We start from the raw sequence: 16526 nt of genomic DNA, 5'->3' as shown, positions 1-16526 counted from the left end.
TCATGTCTTCTAGTAGGATATGTAATTCATGGTTCTTTGTTTTGTCACTTCTTATAGTTGATTTCTGTTTCATTTTTAAGTCAATTTCTTGATTTCACTTTCTTATTCTGAAATCATTTAAACATTAATTTAAGTTGCGGTATGTTTATGTTTTGGTTTTTAGTTGGGTTTTGTGTTGGCTTTTGCTTTTCCTCCATTTTGCTTTTGGTTTTGTTTTTAACATTCCATGTGCACCCACCATTTTTTCCTCGACAGTGACCTACCTCAGGATCTTTGTCCTCTGTACAGGCCTGGAGAATGGGAAGACCTGGCTTCAGAAAAAGATATCAACCCATTTAGTAAGTTCAAATCTCTCAACAAGGAAAAGCGGCAGCAGCAGAACGGAGAGAGAACCATCCCTTCAGATTCCACATCAACAAGACCTTTGGAGAAATCAACAGAACACACACATACAAAGCCCTCAGACAGCTCTGTGTCAGGAAAGTTAAAGACCCTGGAATCCCCTATGGAAGCAACCAATGGATCTACTATAGTAACTGAGGTCAGCAAGGAACCTTCTGACACTCATACTGCATTTGAATCTATAGCCAAAGAAAATTCCCTTTTAGGGGAAGATGATGACTTCATTGACTTGGAAGAACTTGCTTCTCAAACTGATAGTGGAATAGACAAAACAGACACCTCCAAGGAGTGCCTTTCTCTTGATCCAGAGGAGCTAAGGAAGGCTAAGTCACAAATCATCAGTTCTGCTGCGGAAATGCAGTCAGCCCTGAACTTTTCAGGAACAGAGAGTGATGCTGAACTGAAGGGGGCCCTAGATTTAGAAACCTGTGAGAAGCAAGATAAAATGCTGGAGGTGGACAAGCAGTCCGGTTCCCCAGAAAGCCAGGTGGAAAACACACTGAACATACATGAAGATCTCGATAAAGTTAAACTCATTGAATATTACCTTAATAAAAACAAAGAAGGGTCACCGTTATCCGATAACTTGCAGAAGGCAGAATTAAGTCCTGGCAAAAGTGTTGAGCCAGTGGGAATAGACATCACCCTTAGTAGTTCTCTTCCCCAGTCTGGTGAGCCTCTAACTGAGGGCAGTAAAGAACCAGATAAAACTGGGGTGAAAGAGACAGAACCCCATTCACTGCAACTTGGCTCTTCTACCGAAGAAAATATGGGTAAACAGTCTATAGACTCCTCTTTGGAATCTACTCTGGACAACAGCTGCCAAGGTGCACAAATGGATAATAAATCTGAAATCCAATTATGGCTGTTAAAGAGAATTCAGGTACCCATTGAAGGTAAGCCATATTTTTTAATGTCTTTTTATTCTGTTGTATAGTTCCTTTCCAAAACATGCATATGCAATAGCACAAGTAGTACAATCAGTTGAGAACAGTGTTTTCTCAATAGAGTATATCTTTACTGATACATTAATAATTGGGAAAAATTAGCAATATATGATATCTATTTTGGAGTTTAATGTTTGATGCAGATTTCTATTCCAAAAGTAGGTTGCTTTTTAAAAATTCTTTCTAGTAACTTTTCTTTTTTACCTTGAATTTTTAAATCTAAAGGAGTTTAAAATGTTTCTGAAGATGTTTCAGTTCTAAATTGAATTGCATTATGGTGTGATTGGGTCCTCAGTACCATTCATTAATGTGTATTCTGTGGATTGTCATAATTCTCCACTACTTGCTGATGTGTTGGTTTTTATGCTTATTCCCGTACATAGCATCTCATGTGCTATAGACCAACCTGAAACGTCCAAAGCATTTTCCTTTTGTGCTCAAGAGGTCTACAAAATTTAATTAGTCCCAATGTGATGATGATGTATCTGCCATGTTTTGGTTTTCCATCTCTAAGAGGGGATTGGACACTCTTCTTTGTAAATTGAAAGTTTTACTGTCACCAGTGTTATCAGTATTAAGGAAGATATTTTTCATGTGTAATTCAGATATACTTCCTTCAAAAGAAGAGAAAAGCAAGACTCCACCCATGTTTCTATGCATTAAAGTGGGGAAACCAATGAGAAAGTCCTTTGCCACTCACACTGCAGCCATGGTCCAGCAGTACGGCAAACGAAGAAAGCAGCCAGAGTACTGGTTTGCCGTTCCTCGGGAGAGGTGAGTGTGGGCTAAAACGGAACATCTGTTCATCAGTGAGATTCTAATTGCATCTTGATTTTTCAAATTTAATCTTAAAATACTTGATTTTATTCCTGAATAACAGATTTCTATTAGTTGTACATTTTAGGATTTGTAGAATATTATATGAGTAGCTTTCTGCTAAAGCGTGGTGTTAGTCTAGCAAATTTGAGGTAATCATTGGTACTGCGAGCTAACCACTTTCATAACTTTCTAACCAGGTGAATTTTAAATGAAGAGTTAGATATTCTCAAGTGCCTGTAATTGGAAATGCTCTTCCGTTGAGAAGAAAGAAATTCCACAGAGCAGCTCTAAACCCCTCAAAATGCTATAGAGAGACATGATTTTTAAAGTGCTTATTATTCTGGAGAACTAAAGTTTGCTTTGGCCTAATGGAGGAAGTATCTGTGACTCAGCAGCTTGAGAAATGTGACATGAGATCACCTGGATGGGTGGTTTGAGGGAATGTATACTTCTAGAGAGATTTGTATTTTAAATTGCAAAGAAGATATTTTATTGGTTATGTGACAGTCTTGGATAGCAGGAATAGGGGCCTAGAAATTCTTCAGCAGTACATCATCGAGGACACGTTTATACTAAAAATAGGAAACATTATTTTTAGAAAAAAATAAGTATTTTCCATTTGTATATATGACAGAATGAAAATGTCTTTAAAAAGGACTTGCAATTAGCTTTCAAAATTAGTAAACTCACAGATTTTTCCTTTTTCTAACTATTCATCAAGCATCATGATCTGGGCGGACCTTTTGGCACACCTCTGTCAAGAACAAATACACTCAGCGAGCCTCCTTAAGCATGACTTGTTAATAAAGCAAAATGAAATTCCAAGTAAGGGTACGCTTTCTGGCTGATTAGAACCCACAATGAGAATTCTCATCAGGAGCTGCCTCCTTTTAATAAATTACAGTTTAATATGAGAAATAATTAGAATTTTAATGAATTTGCTAATTTCTTTTCCCTGTCTTAGACCAAGTTCACATGAACGTTAAACGTAATTTGTTTTGTATTCATATAATATACTCCTCTACTTATACCTGCAACCCCCGCAGTATCTCATTGAAACTTTAAACTAGGGATATGGTGGAGATAAAAAGAAAATGTGTCTTTTATTATTATTTAAAAATGTTTCAACAGAAGCAATGTAAATTTGTGAAGCCCTGTTAAAATGAGAGTTGGAGAATCAAAGGTCACAGCTGGATAATACCTTAGAGATTTAAGCCAGTTCCTGCCCTTATAGGTGAGGAAGACAAAGCCCTGAAACTTTCAGCCACACTGTGGGTTATGTGGACTTCCGGAGTCTATCAGAAAAAAAAACTACCTATTATATGTGTCCCATTTTCTCTGGGAAAATGTATTATTTATAATATAAAGAAATTACGTGTTTTATCACTATCTTTAATGAGACTGTGTGCACCAAGGACTCTTCTAGAATAAATATAGCAATCTCACACATGCAGTTAATTATACTGTTATTCTTTAACCCAGAAAAAATCTGTAATGCTGAAATAGTACTTCTCTTTGACCTTTTATACAAGTGGTTTTGTGAGCTGTTTAAAGTAGGTCACTTGTTGAATTCTCTGATGTTGTATTTTATAGTGTCCCTGACTTATTTGTCTTTGGCTAGCAAATAACCTGGCATACTTAGTTTTCTTTTTCTTGAAGTGTTAACAAAGATTTTTCTGGGAGGCATTATATCTCATTGTGTTAGTGATAGATTCTTTGTGTTGATGTTTAGAAATTTTTGTTTTAATTGTTCCTTTACTTCCATGTCTACCTACACTAAAGGAAGCCACAACGTAGTTTAAGATTGGGAACAATGCAGAAATCCTATAGTTAATTCCCACCCAGAACTCCAAGGGCATAGTGAGAAATAAGAGAAGTTTATTTTTATTTTCAGTTTATGAAATTCTTCAGGACTTAAGGCTCAACAAAGTCCTTAAAGGAGCCAAGAGTGGCATGAAGTGATTTTCTCCCTCTGATGATGATTTCTGGATTCCCTTGCTGTATCAAACTGAGTGTTTCTATTTTATGGATCCTGGATGCATTGGCGTTTCAGCAGCCACGTGAGGAAGTCATCCTAGCAGTGGCTAGGTTTCAGTGTTCTTTCATAGACCTTCTAGATGGGACAACTTATTCTCATTAGCAGGTATCTTTGACTCACCAAAGCTCCTTGACACAGGAAAATAATATTTTGATGTTGACGTAATTTCACAATTGTGTTTCACTATGTCTCTATTATTCCTAACACTGTTTTTTGTATTATATATTTTTTATTGGTTTTCAACCAATTACTAAATAAACATTTATGGGTGCTACATAAGGAAGTAAAAAAATTCATAGATGCTAACAACATGTAGTCTTGCTTTGAAACAGCAACAACAAAAAGTAAGAAAACAATGTAACAAGTGTTTATAGAACCGTAGAAGTGTTTATAATTCCATAGAGCAATAAAGAAGCAAAATTAATGAGCTTGGGTTGCTATCCATGTCAAGGATAGCCAGAAATTTTTATCAATATTTTTTCCTTTTTTGTTATTAGTACTAAGAAACTAATTCTCCCAAAACATCCCTTCTTCATTTATAGTGTGCTCTATGACTTCCTTAATTCCATCACTGAATGAATAGTCTACCAAGTAAGAAAATGGGGAGGGCGAGACACAGAGGAAGCAATGATGGGAATCTACATGTATAGTCTGTATCTCCTTTGCTTTCAGTGCGTTACTTTTTTTTCCCTGCAACCCTTGTTAAATTTTAGATAGTAGAAATTAGAGATGTGAAGTGGTTAAAAACTGCCTAAATACGTAATAATATTTTTATTTAACGTAATAGCAGTTGCCAAAAGATCTAAGTCCGCCATGGGTCCAGAAAAGCTGGTCGTTTTTTGTCTCATTCATATATTGCTACTTACGACATGCACTCTTTCACTGAGGATTAAATACATGTCAACAAACCCTCCCTCCATGGCAGCTTGCAGAATCATGTACTTATCTTGAATCAGCTAAAGATGACAGTGGCGTACGTGTGAGATTTGAAGTTTCCAGAAGTTGGCTTACAAACCTGGAACATCCAGTTCTTTTTCTATTTTCTCTCTTGATGCTAATTTAAACATAAGGACGGTGGATCATTCATCTTGGGTTAATTGTCTAGTACAGGTTTTCTCAACCTTGGTACTATTGACATTTAGAGCTGCAGAATTTTTTGTTTGAGGAGATGTCTTGTCCATTGTAGGTGGTTAGCAGTATCCACGGTCTCTACCCACTAGATGCCAATAGCACCTCCCCAATTGTGACAACCAAAAGTGTCTCCAGACATTTCCAAATGTCCTTGGAGGGGCAAAATGACTTCACACTGAGAACCACTGCTCAAGTACGGGACTCTTAGACCATGGCCTAGATACCATTCCAAAAGTGATTGTGAGCCATGAGAGCGCACATTTTAGGATGTGAGTACTTAAAACTTTATTGGATTTGGTTATAGTCACAGTATTTACTTATCTGCATATATGTATTTTGTTTCCTTTACTAAACCTAATACATTTTGCAAAGTATTTCATTAAAATTTATTTTTAGCTTTCTTATTAATCTATACTTTTTGTATCTATAAAAACAACACCATTGCTCCTAAAAGAACGTTTTATCTGGAAAGTAATCCCACATTGATAGAGTACTATAAGCAATAAGGTTGTTGATAAGCATTTATTTTTGCACCTTCACATTGCACAAGCCTGTGTTAGAAGTTATCTGATGTATAAGAACATAGGACTGTACCCTGACCCGGAAGAGGTATGGAGTCTTCGGCTGCCCTGCTCTGGCCAGTGGAATAATGAGCCCCAGAATTGGGTGGAGATGAATGAGAATCCCTAGGAATTGTGGGCCCTTTTACCTACTTGAAACATAATTCCTTCATTTGAAAAATGGGTCATGATGAGTGTTAAGTAATTAGATCATATTTCAGCAAATAGTTATTGAGTGCGTACTTCCTGGCCGGCACTGGGCTATTTGGAGAAAAGTAAGAAGACTGGGACCTTACCCTGAGGAGCTTATGAAAAGCTGTTGAAAACAGTTCCTAGCACTTTATAGAGACTTAATATAGATTGTATTCCAAAGATTTGGATACCGTTCTATGTAAAAAAATAATTATTGTCCTTTTTCTTAACTTTAAGAGATAATTTCCTTTTCAGAACCAATAATTCCTTTTCAAATTAAAACTTTTTTTCCAATTATGCATGGACTATTAATCTCTGAAATGTTTTATAATAATTGATTTCATATCCAGCTTTTAAAATAAATAAGATGGGAATGGAATTAAATAGCAGGAATTATGTAGAATTTGCTAAGTCATGCATAAATGTTTAATCCAAGTTGAATTAATTGGCTAGTGTGATTTGTATAATAAGTAAGCTAATAAGAGAGGGAAAGCGGGAGAGGGAGAGTCCATGCATATTTAAAAAAACAAAATTTAACTTAAATAATTACAAGATAATTTTAGCAATATTTGATCATACAGATAAGCAGGGGGTGTGGACAGAACCCATTTTGCAGTCTGCTTTTTTTACCCACTTAATAAGTTGTACACATTTTCCATGTCAAATACTGTTATTTTATGTGTAATGAACAATATAGTTAGCACTCCCATTATGTTTCCTGATTGATTTAATCATGTTACTGCTTTGGACGTTAGGTTATTCCAAATTTTTTGCCATTATAAGCAATGCTACAGTAAACACCTTCGTAAAATCCTTCAGGTAGTCTTACCAAGTCAACGAATATGTTTCAGGCTTTTAAATACATGTTACACATGAAAGTGTGTGGCAATTTATACACCACCAGCACAAGAGTGCCCTTTTCACCACATGCTGGGAAATCTAAATAGTATGATTCATTATCAGTTTGGTAGATGAAAAAGGAAATAAATGTGACTTTAATTTTTTTATTTTATTTTAAACTTAAATGAGCATTGGTTATATAGCATTCTTTTGATATAAAGTAGTCAGAGTGGCCTGAGGATTTTTATTCTAGGTGACTCCTTTAATAATAAATTTATTTATACCTTAATATAAAAATATGTATATATCCATATATACATATATGTATGTGTGTCTATATACGTATATGTGTGTATATATATGTGTATATATATATATATATATATATATATATATATATATATATATATATAGTTAAAAATTATTCTAAAGTACCATGTTTCTCTAATCAACTTCCAATTAAGATCAGCAAGCCTTTTGCTTTACATAGGATAGTTTTGTTTTGTGCCTGCACACATTTAAAATAAACTCATCATATATGTTAAGTTGATTCTGTTTTAGAAAGCATGATATTACATAATATCAAGAATAATTCAACTTCCAAAGCACTTGATGATAGTTGGGATTGTTTTATACTTTCGAAATTACAGTGAGTAAGGTACCCATGAGCACACAGCTGTCCTTTTAAAAGGCGCTATCTCTGTGCTATGCATATTTCTCAGGTCCAGTTTGTGAGCAGCAGAATACATCTGGCAGTTTATAAATTCTCTCTCCAGAGTTTTCCGTGATTGCCCAACCCCAAATATAGAAACACGTGTTTAAGGTCCCATTTTTAGGAAGGGGGCCTTCTCTTTAGGTCAGTTTTCCCGCCAAAGATATTCAATGGAAAGCTCATCCCATGGACAAGTGATAGGTGTTCATAGTTATTAATAAATATGTTCCATAGTCCTTAGCTCTTTCTACAGTAGAGCTTTGTGCTCATAGTTTCTATTCTCTTAATAGGCTTCTATAGGAATGTCTTCGTTTTATTTTCAGTTTTTTATTATTTTTTTCCTGGGGCTGGTATAATAGAATATAACTGATTTTTTTAAAAAAATTATCTCTAACCACATTTTAATTTTGAGATTACTTAGATATCCCTATATGTGGGCATATATAGTCTTTAAATATTTATATATACATATTTATTTCAAGACTATTTTCGTCCAATCTCTGTTGGTTTTAAATTATTTACTATAGTAAGCACAAATTGGGATTTATATCCCTTTTTCACCTGTCCAGTAGAGGCAGCCATATATACAAAGATCACACACGTAACCTTTTCAACATCAAAGTTATTTTGCGTTGTTAGGAGTGATTAGTTGATGGCAGATCCTAGTTTGGACCTGCCTTTTAACTCTTTGTATTTTCTTTTTGTCCTTGAAAGTATCTACTCTTAGTTCTGGAATATTTAGAGTAAAACCTGAAAGTCATGAGTACTGAGCTTTTCATGATGGGCCATCATCATGAAAAGGTATGTCCTCAAAAATCTTACTCATTTTTAAATTAAGTTTCTTTGGACCCTGATATAATTCTGGTGTCTGAATCACAGTTTTATAAAATGCATTCGATTGTTCTGGTTGAGGACATACCTTTCCAAATATGCTTTTGTGATTTCTTCATCATCCAGAGTAGGATCACCACCCTTAAAAACTCAAAGGGGAATATCAAAGAAATTAACTCAATATCTCAACTCTCAATGTCCCTAGTTCTAAGTCAGAGCGGACTGAGAGGGCAGGGAGGGCTCAGTTGCTGCTCTCCTTGACCCCATGCACAGTACTCTGGATGGTACTTTGCAGGGGTTATCACACTTAATACTCATGATAGTTCTGTGAGGCATGTGGCATCGTTTCCCATTTTACAAATGCAGAAACTGGGACAAACTGAGTTTCAACACCTTGCTCAAACTGGCAAATATCAAATCTGGGACTTACACTCAAATCTATTTGATATCAAATCTAGTCTCATAACCACATACCAGAGCAGGCAGTTGAAACTGTCTTTATTATCCTCTTTATTTATGCTGACAGATCACTGAAATGGGAGTGGGAGAGGGATTACATCATACACTCAAAGTCATTTTCTGGCTAGTAAGGGAACGAAAGTTTGCAGCATCCCCAAATGTATTCATCTTCTTAGAATTTGCTAAAGTACCTTCCATCCAGCTAGATGTGTTTCAGTGATTACGGGCAGAGGAACTGACTGATATTTTATGGATGATACTGCATGGGTGCTCATTCATTGAACTGAGGTTGTCTAATCAGAACATTATGTGGAAATAAAGAGTTTGACTAAAATGTCCTTTCTCTGATATTAGATGTTTTAACTTTAGTTATAGGCTGGTTGTAGCATTGGCTCATTATTAGAATGAATTTCTATGGGCTACAGTGGTTATCTGGCCCAAAACAAAGACACAAAATTCTGTTTTCTGAAGCTAGTATCACAAGATCCAGGTAACGTATTTTACATGACCCTGAAAGGGAACACAGCACCTTGTACCTAAACTGCAATTTCCTATTCTCTAGTTCCTCCACTGTGTACCTTATGGCTTCAAAAATCTTGTGGAAAGGTATTTAGATCTTGCCATATTGCCACAGAATACATCTTAACCTTTCAGATTAAAGTCTAAACCCCTTGTTTGTGTTTAAAGCCCTTTGCACACTGACCTACTTTTTAGCTCTTTCTTGATCTGCCTAAATCTGCGGTTTTACTGAAATGGTCACTTTGTGGGTTTTGCCCAGTGAGTCTAGGACCTTTCTAGCTTGGCACCTTTTTAAAATACTGTATTCCTGAACTCAAGTGGTTCATCTCTCTTCTCTTCCTGTGCGAATCCTTATTTCCCAAAGCAATACACCTTATGATCATGTCTCCCTAGACTGGCAGCTACAGTCCTTTGCCACCCTGTACATGCTTGGTGAACAGGCCACAGGCACAGAGGCTGTGGGGGCAGGAATTGAAGTCTGACACTTTTTCTCCTTGTAGGAACTATCTATCTCAGTTTCTAAATTCAGAAATATTGGGGACTAAAGCCTGTGGAGGAATCTATTGTTTCCCAGATACAGAAGCATATGGAGTTAACAAAGAATTCATGGCTTAGATCACTGGGTGCCAAACTTAGCTTTGTAATAAAGTCATCTAGGAGCCTTTAAACATAGGGAGTCCCCAGGCCCTTCCCTGCACATCCTGCTGCTTTGGATTTGGGTTAGAACACTAGTATCTGATAGGCATTCTCCACATGGTGATACATATTGGGGCATTATTTTGTCCTTATGTCACTTTAACATTCTGTAACATTGGACATCATTAGCCATCCCATCCTCCATGCGATGCCCTCTTTCTTCCTATCTCCCCTTCCCAGTCTTTCCTTTCTCCATTTCCTCATTAAATGTTACCCTTTAAATGACCCTCTCTTTCTCACTATATATAATTGCCCACGCCTAATTAATTCTTACTTATATGCCAGTCAGTTTTAGTTGTCTTGAGTCTAGAACTTTCTACTGAGCCCCAAACATATATACCTAGTAGTCTTCAATATTTGCATCATCCATAGATAAAACAAGCTCAAGACAGATCGCGGCCTAAACTGGGTTTCTTATTTCCATCTTTGTCCCTGCCACTGTTGCTAGAACTCCTGCCACCTGTTTTCTCCATTATAGTAACTAGTCCCACCAGCCCTACATGTTAGTTCAAACATCTCCTCTAAGAAATCAGACTTTCCCTGTCTGGTTTAGATGCCCTCTGCTGCACTCTGGCCTCTGCCAAAGCACTCACTACACTCTTTTACAAATGTGGAATCCTTGTGCCTTTTTTCTACCGGACTTTAACCTTCTGAGGGCAGGGACCAAGTCTTATAATGTTGTGTCCTATATACTAGATACTTAGGATCTAGTATATAATATACTCCTAAATGTTAGTTGGATGTATGCATGAATAAAATATAGTCTAATAAATAAAAACGTTTAAATAACTTAGTCTTATAATTAAAATAATGCAGACTTTACACAACATTTAGAAAAATACCAAAAAGCAAAAAGGAAATAAAAAGCTCATAATTTTGTTACACAAACTAACTACCATTTTTATTTTTTAGCCTTTTGACCTTTTATTCTATATATGGATTAATATAATATATAATTATACACACACAGTTTTGTAAATTACTTTTACTTAAGAGCATCTTTCTCTGCCATTATTCTGTCTGCTTACATTTAGTAGAGCATGCATTACTTTTGTAATTAGAAGTAAACTCCTCAAAAACAAAATTGATTCTCCTGTTAAACTTGCTTTGCAATGGGAGGGCCTTCGTGAAGACTAAGCAAAATACTCTTAAGAACATTATCCTTGGAGGAAAAAGGATGAATAAAAGGAATTACAAACTAATCTAGTTTTCTAGCATGAAATCTTTAACCGTAGTTAATACTAAATTTTCTAATCAAAAGTCACCTGATTTTTAATGGGATTAGGGCAAAACTGAAATCTTTAATGACTGTTATTGCCAAAAAGACCATAGTGTTGAGTAGTCTTTAAAATACTGTATTTTCTAGAACAAATTAGGCCCTACTTATCCAAACCTGTTATAGTTCAGAATAAAAACTGTGACTTTTAAGTATCACACAACCTTATGTCACACTTTAATCTTATAATGATGTTGTAGGGTGAAAATGTCACACGAATAAAAGGAAAAAACTCAATAATGCCCCCTAAGCAAGCCCTAAGGAATTATCTTTCTCTCTTGTAACACCAGTTACAAGTTTCAGAAAACTGCTGAACAAATATAAGGCTAGTTGTTTATGTAAATATTCTCACTTTTTAAAAACACTTTTAAATATTTTTGAAGTGATACTGCTTCCTTTCATTCTTTTCCTGGTCATTTTACGTCTTTTGCATCACCTTACAGTTCTAGAAAGTCATCCTCATCTCCCCAGAAGCACTTTATTAGTCAGCCACGCTTCAGTAACTTCACTAACCAGCGTTGGCAGATGCCTTGAGTTAATCAGTGACTCTATAGCCAGACCTTAACTCATGAGAAGATCCCCCCCATTATAAGCGAGCTCTTCAGTGTGGTGGCTGTGCTTCCTGGGGGAGGAGGGAGCTCCTGCACGGTGGAGAGTTGCTCCTCACGCTTTCCCATTGCAGGATAACTAATCCCCGCCAATGGGTGCCGCACACAGTGTTTGGGAGTAAGTATGCAGAAACTGTCATTACCACAAACCTAAATGCCTGCAGGAGCCAGACAGGAATGGAGAGAGGGAAGCTCCATGGCCAGTGTTACAATTACCTGCTCCAGGGAACAGCCGTGAGTACCTGTGTACTTACTGCCTCCAACCCAATGTTGCTGTGAGGACACGGGAGCCTGGTGTTGCTAGGTCTTCCCATCTTTTCCAAAAGAAGCTGAGATATGAACTATGTGTGTCAAGTCTCTCCAATTTTTAAATATTAGCCATTGTTTAAATTTTTTCTTTTTTTTTTAAAGTACTGTTCAGTCCAAAAAGTATGTATCCGCTGCTGAGTCCAAGCAATGGGCTGCCAGCCTAAGGCATCCAGCATTGGTATTAATATAAACTTTTAGTTTTTCCTTATTTTTGAGTGATCCTTTTTATAACTGCAACTGTTGTCTTGATTAATGATTCTCAAAAGAACTTTGCTATTATTTTTGGTGAACCAGACAAAGAAACATATTTAGTCAGTACTTTGTAAATAAAGATTTCTTTTTATAAGGACCCTTAAAACCTTTTTAGAATGGGTGTTACACCTGGGCATTACTAAGCATTGGTTTCATTTGGAGTTGCAGAATACTGAATCTGGTAGAGCAAAGAAAAGGATCTTTTTTATGTTAGGACCTTGGATCAAGCCACTGAGGTGAGTTTTAAAAGGTGGTAGTTCTCTAGTAACAACCTCTGTAGTCAAGAGTGGTTTGCTGGATTGGGCTGTTGTGGCTATATTCAGAATGGAGTCTGAGGAGGTTTTAGACTGAAGTGCATTGAAATATCTTTAATTTATAATCAATAATACAAGGGAATATTGCGGCTGCGTACATGTGTATTTCAGTACTCTTTAGATCATATTCTTTTTTCTTCCCTTTCCCTGTTTTATTATTTCCCATTCTGTGAAGTATGTTTTCAACGTAATAGCTGTTAAATTGTTTAATGGCTCCTGCTTATAATTTTTAAATCAAGTGGGTAGTTCGGTTATATCTTGCTATGTATAGCTCCAATTTCTTTTACCAATCAAGTGACTTCTGATAAGACAGGAACTGCTCCTGGGTCATTTTGGTCAAATTTGTTGCTTAGTGTGGTAGCAAGATTTTAGATAAGCACATGGAAGGGACTTTTTAAAAGATCTGTTTGAAAGGAGAATGAACTTTCTTATACATTTAATGCTCCAGACACCTAGGTTTTCTTATCTTCATTTTAGAAGTTCAGAGAGATTAAGAAACTTCCCCAAAGCTGCCAGATAGTAACAAGTGGAACCATTTTAGGGAGTTCAGGTCTTGAACTTGGAAATGTGTGGGTGGTTTTGTTTTTGTACTTTACCTCATAACTATGTTTTTTAAAAAATGGAAAAAAGGCAACAGCAAATTAAATCCTCCCATAACTAGTAGTCTTGTTTGATAAAATAGACTGTAATTATACCTAAAGCTCATATACCTACAGTATGAATAGTAGAATAATGTTTTGTTCTAAGCATCAACTCCGATTTTTTCACCAGGTTTTATAACCCTAACCCCGACAGCTTTGTCCGTGATTGGCTTTTATTAAATAGTCAAACCAGGCCAGTGGGACTAACCATAAAGGAATTGGTGAAGCATATTGGTTGAGACCATGAACTGACCTGAGGTTGAGGACAGGTTCACTCCTAACATACCGTGTGGCCTTGGGCAATCTGTGTGAGCATCTGTTTCTTCCACCATTAAATAGGAACGATAATTACAGTGGACACCTAGTGGGGTTATTATGAGAAAAATAAAATGAGCTTGCCCATGCACTAAGTAAAAGTTGTTGCTGCCGTTCTGACTTTTTCTCCCACAGTCTATAGTGCTTTGTTTTCTCTGAAGTAAGGCTTGTTGCCTTCCAAGAACCGATTTCATTTGTCTTCTTTGAATTTCTTTTTCAGAGCTAACAACATTATCTGCTAAACAGGGATCTGTAACTTGAATTTGGTGTTTCCTTTGGGCTGAATACCCAAAAGAGCCTTGTGTAAAGGCCTTTGAGTTTATGAAGAAATCTGATTAAGCCCAAATTTGTAACTAGACAATCTAAACAAAGCCCGAGTGGCAGGTTTTGGTATTAACTGTTGCCCGATGGGTTGGAACTAGTTTTGTGCCTGGAGGAATATGTACAACAAGCTCCCGCACCCAACTCCCCATGTCCACTGCCGCGCCTGAGCTCTGGGCCTGACCGTCTCTTGCTGGATCACTGTTGTAGCTCTCTCAACCAAACCTTTGTTTCTAGTCAGTGCCTCCCTCCCCTCCCCCAACACACACACACACACACACACACACACACACACACACACACACGGCCTTCTTGACTGCAGAGCAATCTTTCTAAACTACAGATCTGGCCGGGCTTCTCCCCTGCTAAAGCCCTGGATGTTGCCTCCTCTGTGCCTGTAGCAGTGCTTCTCAAGCTTCAGTCATTCACACAACTTCCATCACAATACCCCCATTCTTGAATACATTTTGTACTACTGTTCACCTAGTAGTTGTCTTTGAAGGACTTAAATCACCCTCCCCTCCTTTTTTTTAGCCTTTTCCGGAGCAGTAATATCTGTGAAATCAGAAGAATAGCATGCTAGTTGTACTTGCTACTGATATTCTGTAAATAAGTATGTAACTATTAAAATGTGTCCCGATGTTCCCTCTGAAGTCACTGGAACTGCCCCTGCCACATTGTGGGAAACAGTGGCCTCAGGATAAGTTCCAAGCACTTTATCTTGTGCCCAGGACTTTCTGTGACCCAGTGATCCAGCCCCCCTGGCCCTTTCTTTCTTATCTTCTGCCATTCCATTAAGCAAAGAATAAATCTTGCTCTCCCATTCCTCTTGTCAAGAATTCCTCCCAGGCCTGATGAATCCTGTTCTACACACACAATCATCCCAGATGCCCACTGGCTTCTGTCACGTATTGTTAGAACTGAGTTAGGAGGTTTTATTGTTTCCCCTCAATCTGAGTGCTCTGGGGCAGGCCCTGGGTCTCCTGCATCTCAGCAGCCCTGCCCCTATTACAGAACCCTCTGTCAGAGGTCACCAATACCTGATGGCATTTCCCTTCTTTCTTTCTGCCATGTCCAGTTTAACCTCCTCTAGCATCACCCTGCTCTTAAAATGCCTCTCTTTTTGCACATGTGCCTTCTGGTGGAATGCCATTTCCCTTTTTTCCTGTAACTGACTCTTTCCCCTCCTTCAGCGCTCAGCTTGACCATGGCCCCTGGGAAGCCTTTCCTGAATAGCCTGAGATGATTCTCCCCTGGGCTTACCTTTGTCATCACTCTTCTTAAAATAAATAAATAAATAAATAAATAAATAAATAAATAATAATAATAGTAATATAAAGAAAAGCAGCAGCATGAGCACAGGAGCCAGAACGGATGTCGGAACAAATGTACAAGAGCATATGGCTGGAACAAAGAGTACATTTTGAGGATTGGCACATAACAAAGCTCTCAGGCAGCCCCAAGAAGTTTGAATTTATCCTAAGACCTATAGGGAGACCTTAAAAGGATTTTACACAATTGGGTGAAGTGATTAGATTTGCATTTTATAAAATTGCTTCTACTTCTTAGCAATTTCTTCTTGGCTTCCTCCCAGGACTACTTCTGTGGCTTTCTCCTTAAATATTAGCATTTGCCAAGACCCAGTTCTTGACCCAGTTCCCTGCTCACGTGCTTTACCACACCCATTGCTTCATGACCAGTGTGGCAATAATTACTGGTGATTGTGTTGGCTTGGCCAGAGACTGTAGAGAGCGTCCTGAGCCAACTGAGCCTGAGAAAAGCTCAGAGACTCATGGAGACCACAGGATGAGTCACTGCATATAACTTCAAAAAAGCCTCGCACAGGCTTTCAGAGGTCAAGATAAACTAGGGCTGAGATACTGTTCAGTTTGACAATAGGTCACTTTTGAGCCAATGAGCTTCACTAAATTAATGAGGGAGGGAACAGGATTTAAAAACACTGCCTCTTTTTAGACAGTATCTGAGGCGGAGTTAACAAAGGACATATACTGAAAGGTTAATAAAATCCGAATGGAAAACTTCAGGAATGAAAAGAAGTGGGGAAGGACGCTAACCCAAACGTGAACAATATACTCTGAAGGGAAGATGAGATATGGGAAGGGAGCTTTAGGGAGAAACAAAAGCCAGAGGCTTTCATTTTTTAAAGATGGGGAAATGCAACCCAGTTTGTGGATTAAGATGAAGGAGATACAGGGATGGAGAGAAGAACAGGTGGGGTGGAAGTAATGGAGGCAATTCACCAAGGAGTTGGCCTATTGAGAGTACAGAGGAGAGGGTAAAAACGGAAGAGGAGTTCTTTCTTCTGAAGAGAAGGATCACTAAG

General features: G+C 37.4%; 1 protein-coding gene across 7 annotated transcripts in view; it reads left to right on the top strand.

Annotated features, from left to right (window-relative positions):
- The window catches only part of NCOA7 (nuclear receptor coactivator 7), a 118603-nt gene that overhangs the window by 81834 nt on the left and 20243 nt on the right, over nucleotides 1-16526 (top strand). For 6 of the 7 annotated variants that reach the window (XM_019729481.3, XM_074333541.2, XM_019729480.3 and 3 more), the window contains 2 exons: nucleotides 256-1298; nucleotides 1955-2123. In XM_019729481.3, the coding sequence (XP_019585040.2) occupies nucleotides 256-1298; nucleotides 1955-2123 (1212 nt within the window). The remainder of the gene's footprint in view (nucleotides 1-255; nucleotides 1299-1954; nucleotides 2124-16526) is intronic. The other variant, XM_019729483.3, reaches the window with a different exon arrangement.

Source organism: Rhinolophus sinicus, chromosome 2 (genome assembly GCF_057876585.1).
Source record: "Rhinolophus sinicus isolate RSI-liver-muscle chromosome 2, RSI-T2T, whole genome shotgun sequence".
In the NCBI taxonomy this organism is placed as follows: domain Eukaryota; kingdom Metazoa; phylum Chordata; class Mammalia; order Chiroptera; family Rhinolophidae; genus Rhinolophus; species Rhinolophus sinicus.
The sequence above is the reverse complement of the archived record's forward strand: the minus strand, read 5'-3'. Positions and strand labels throughout refer to the sequence as shown.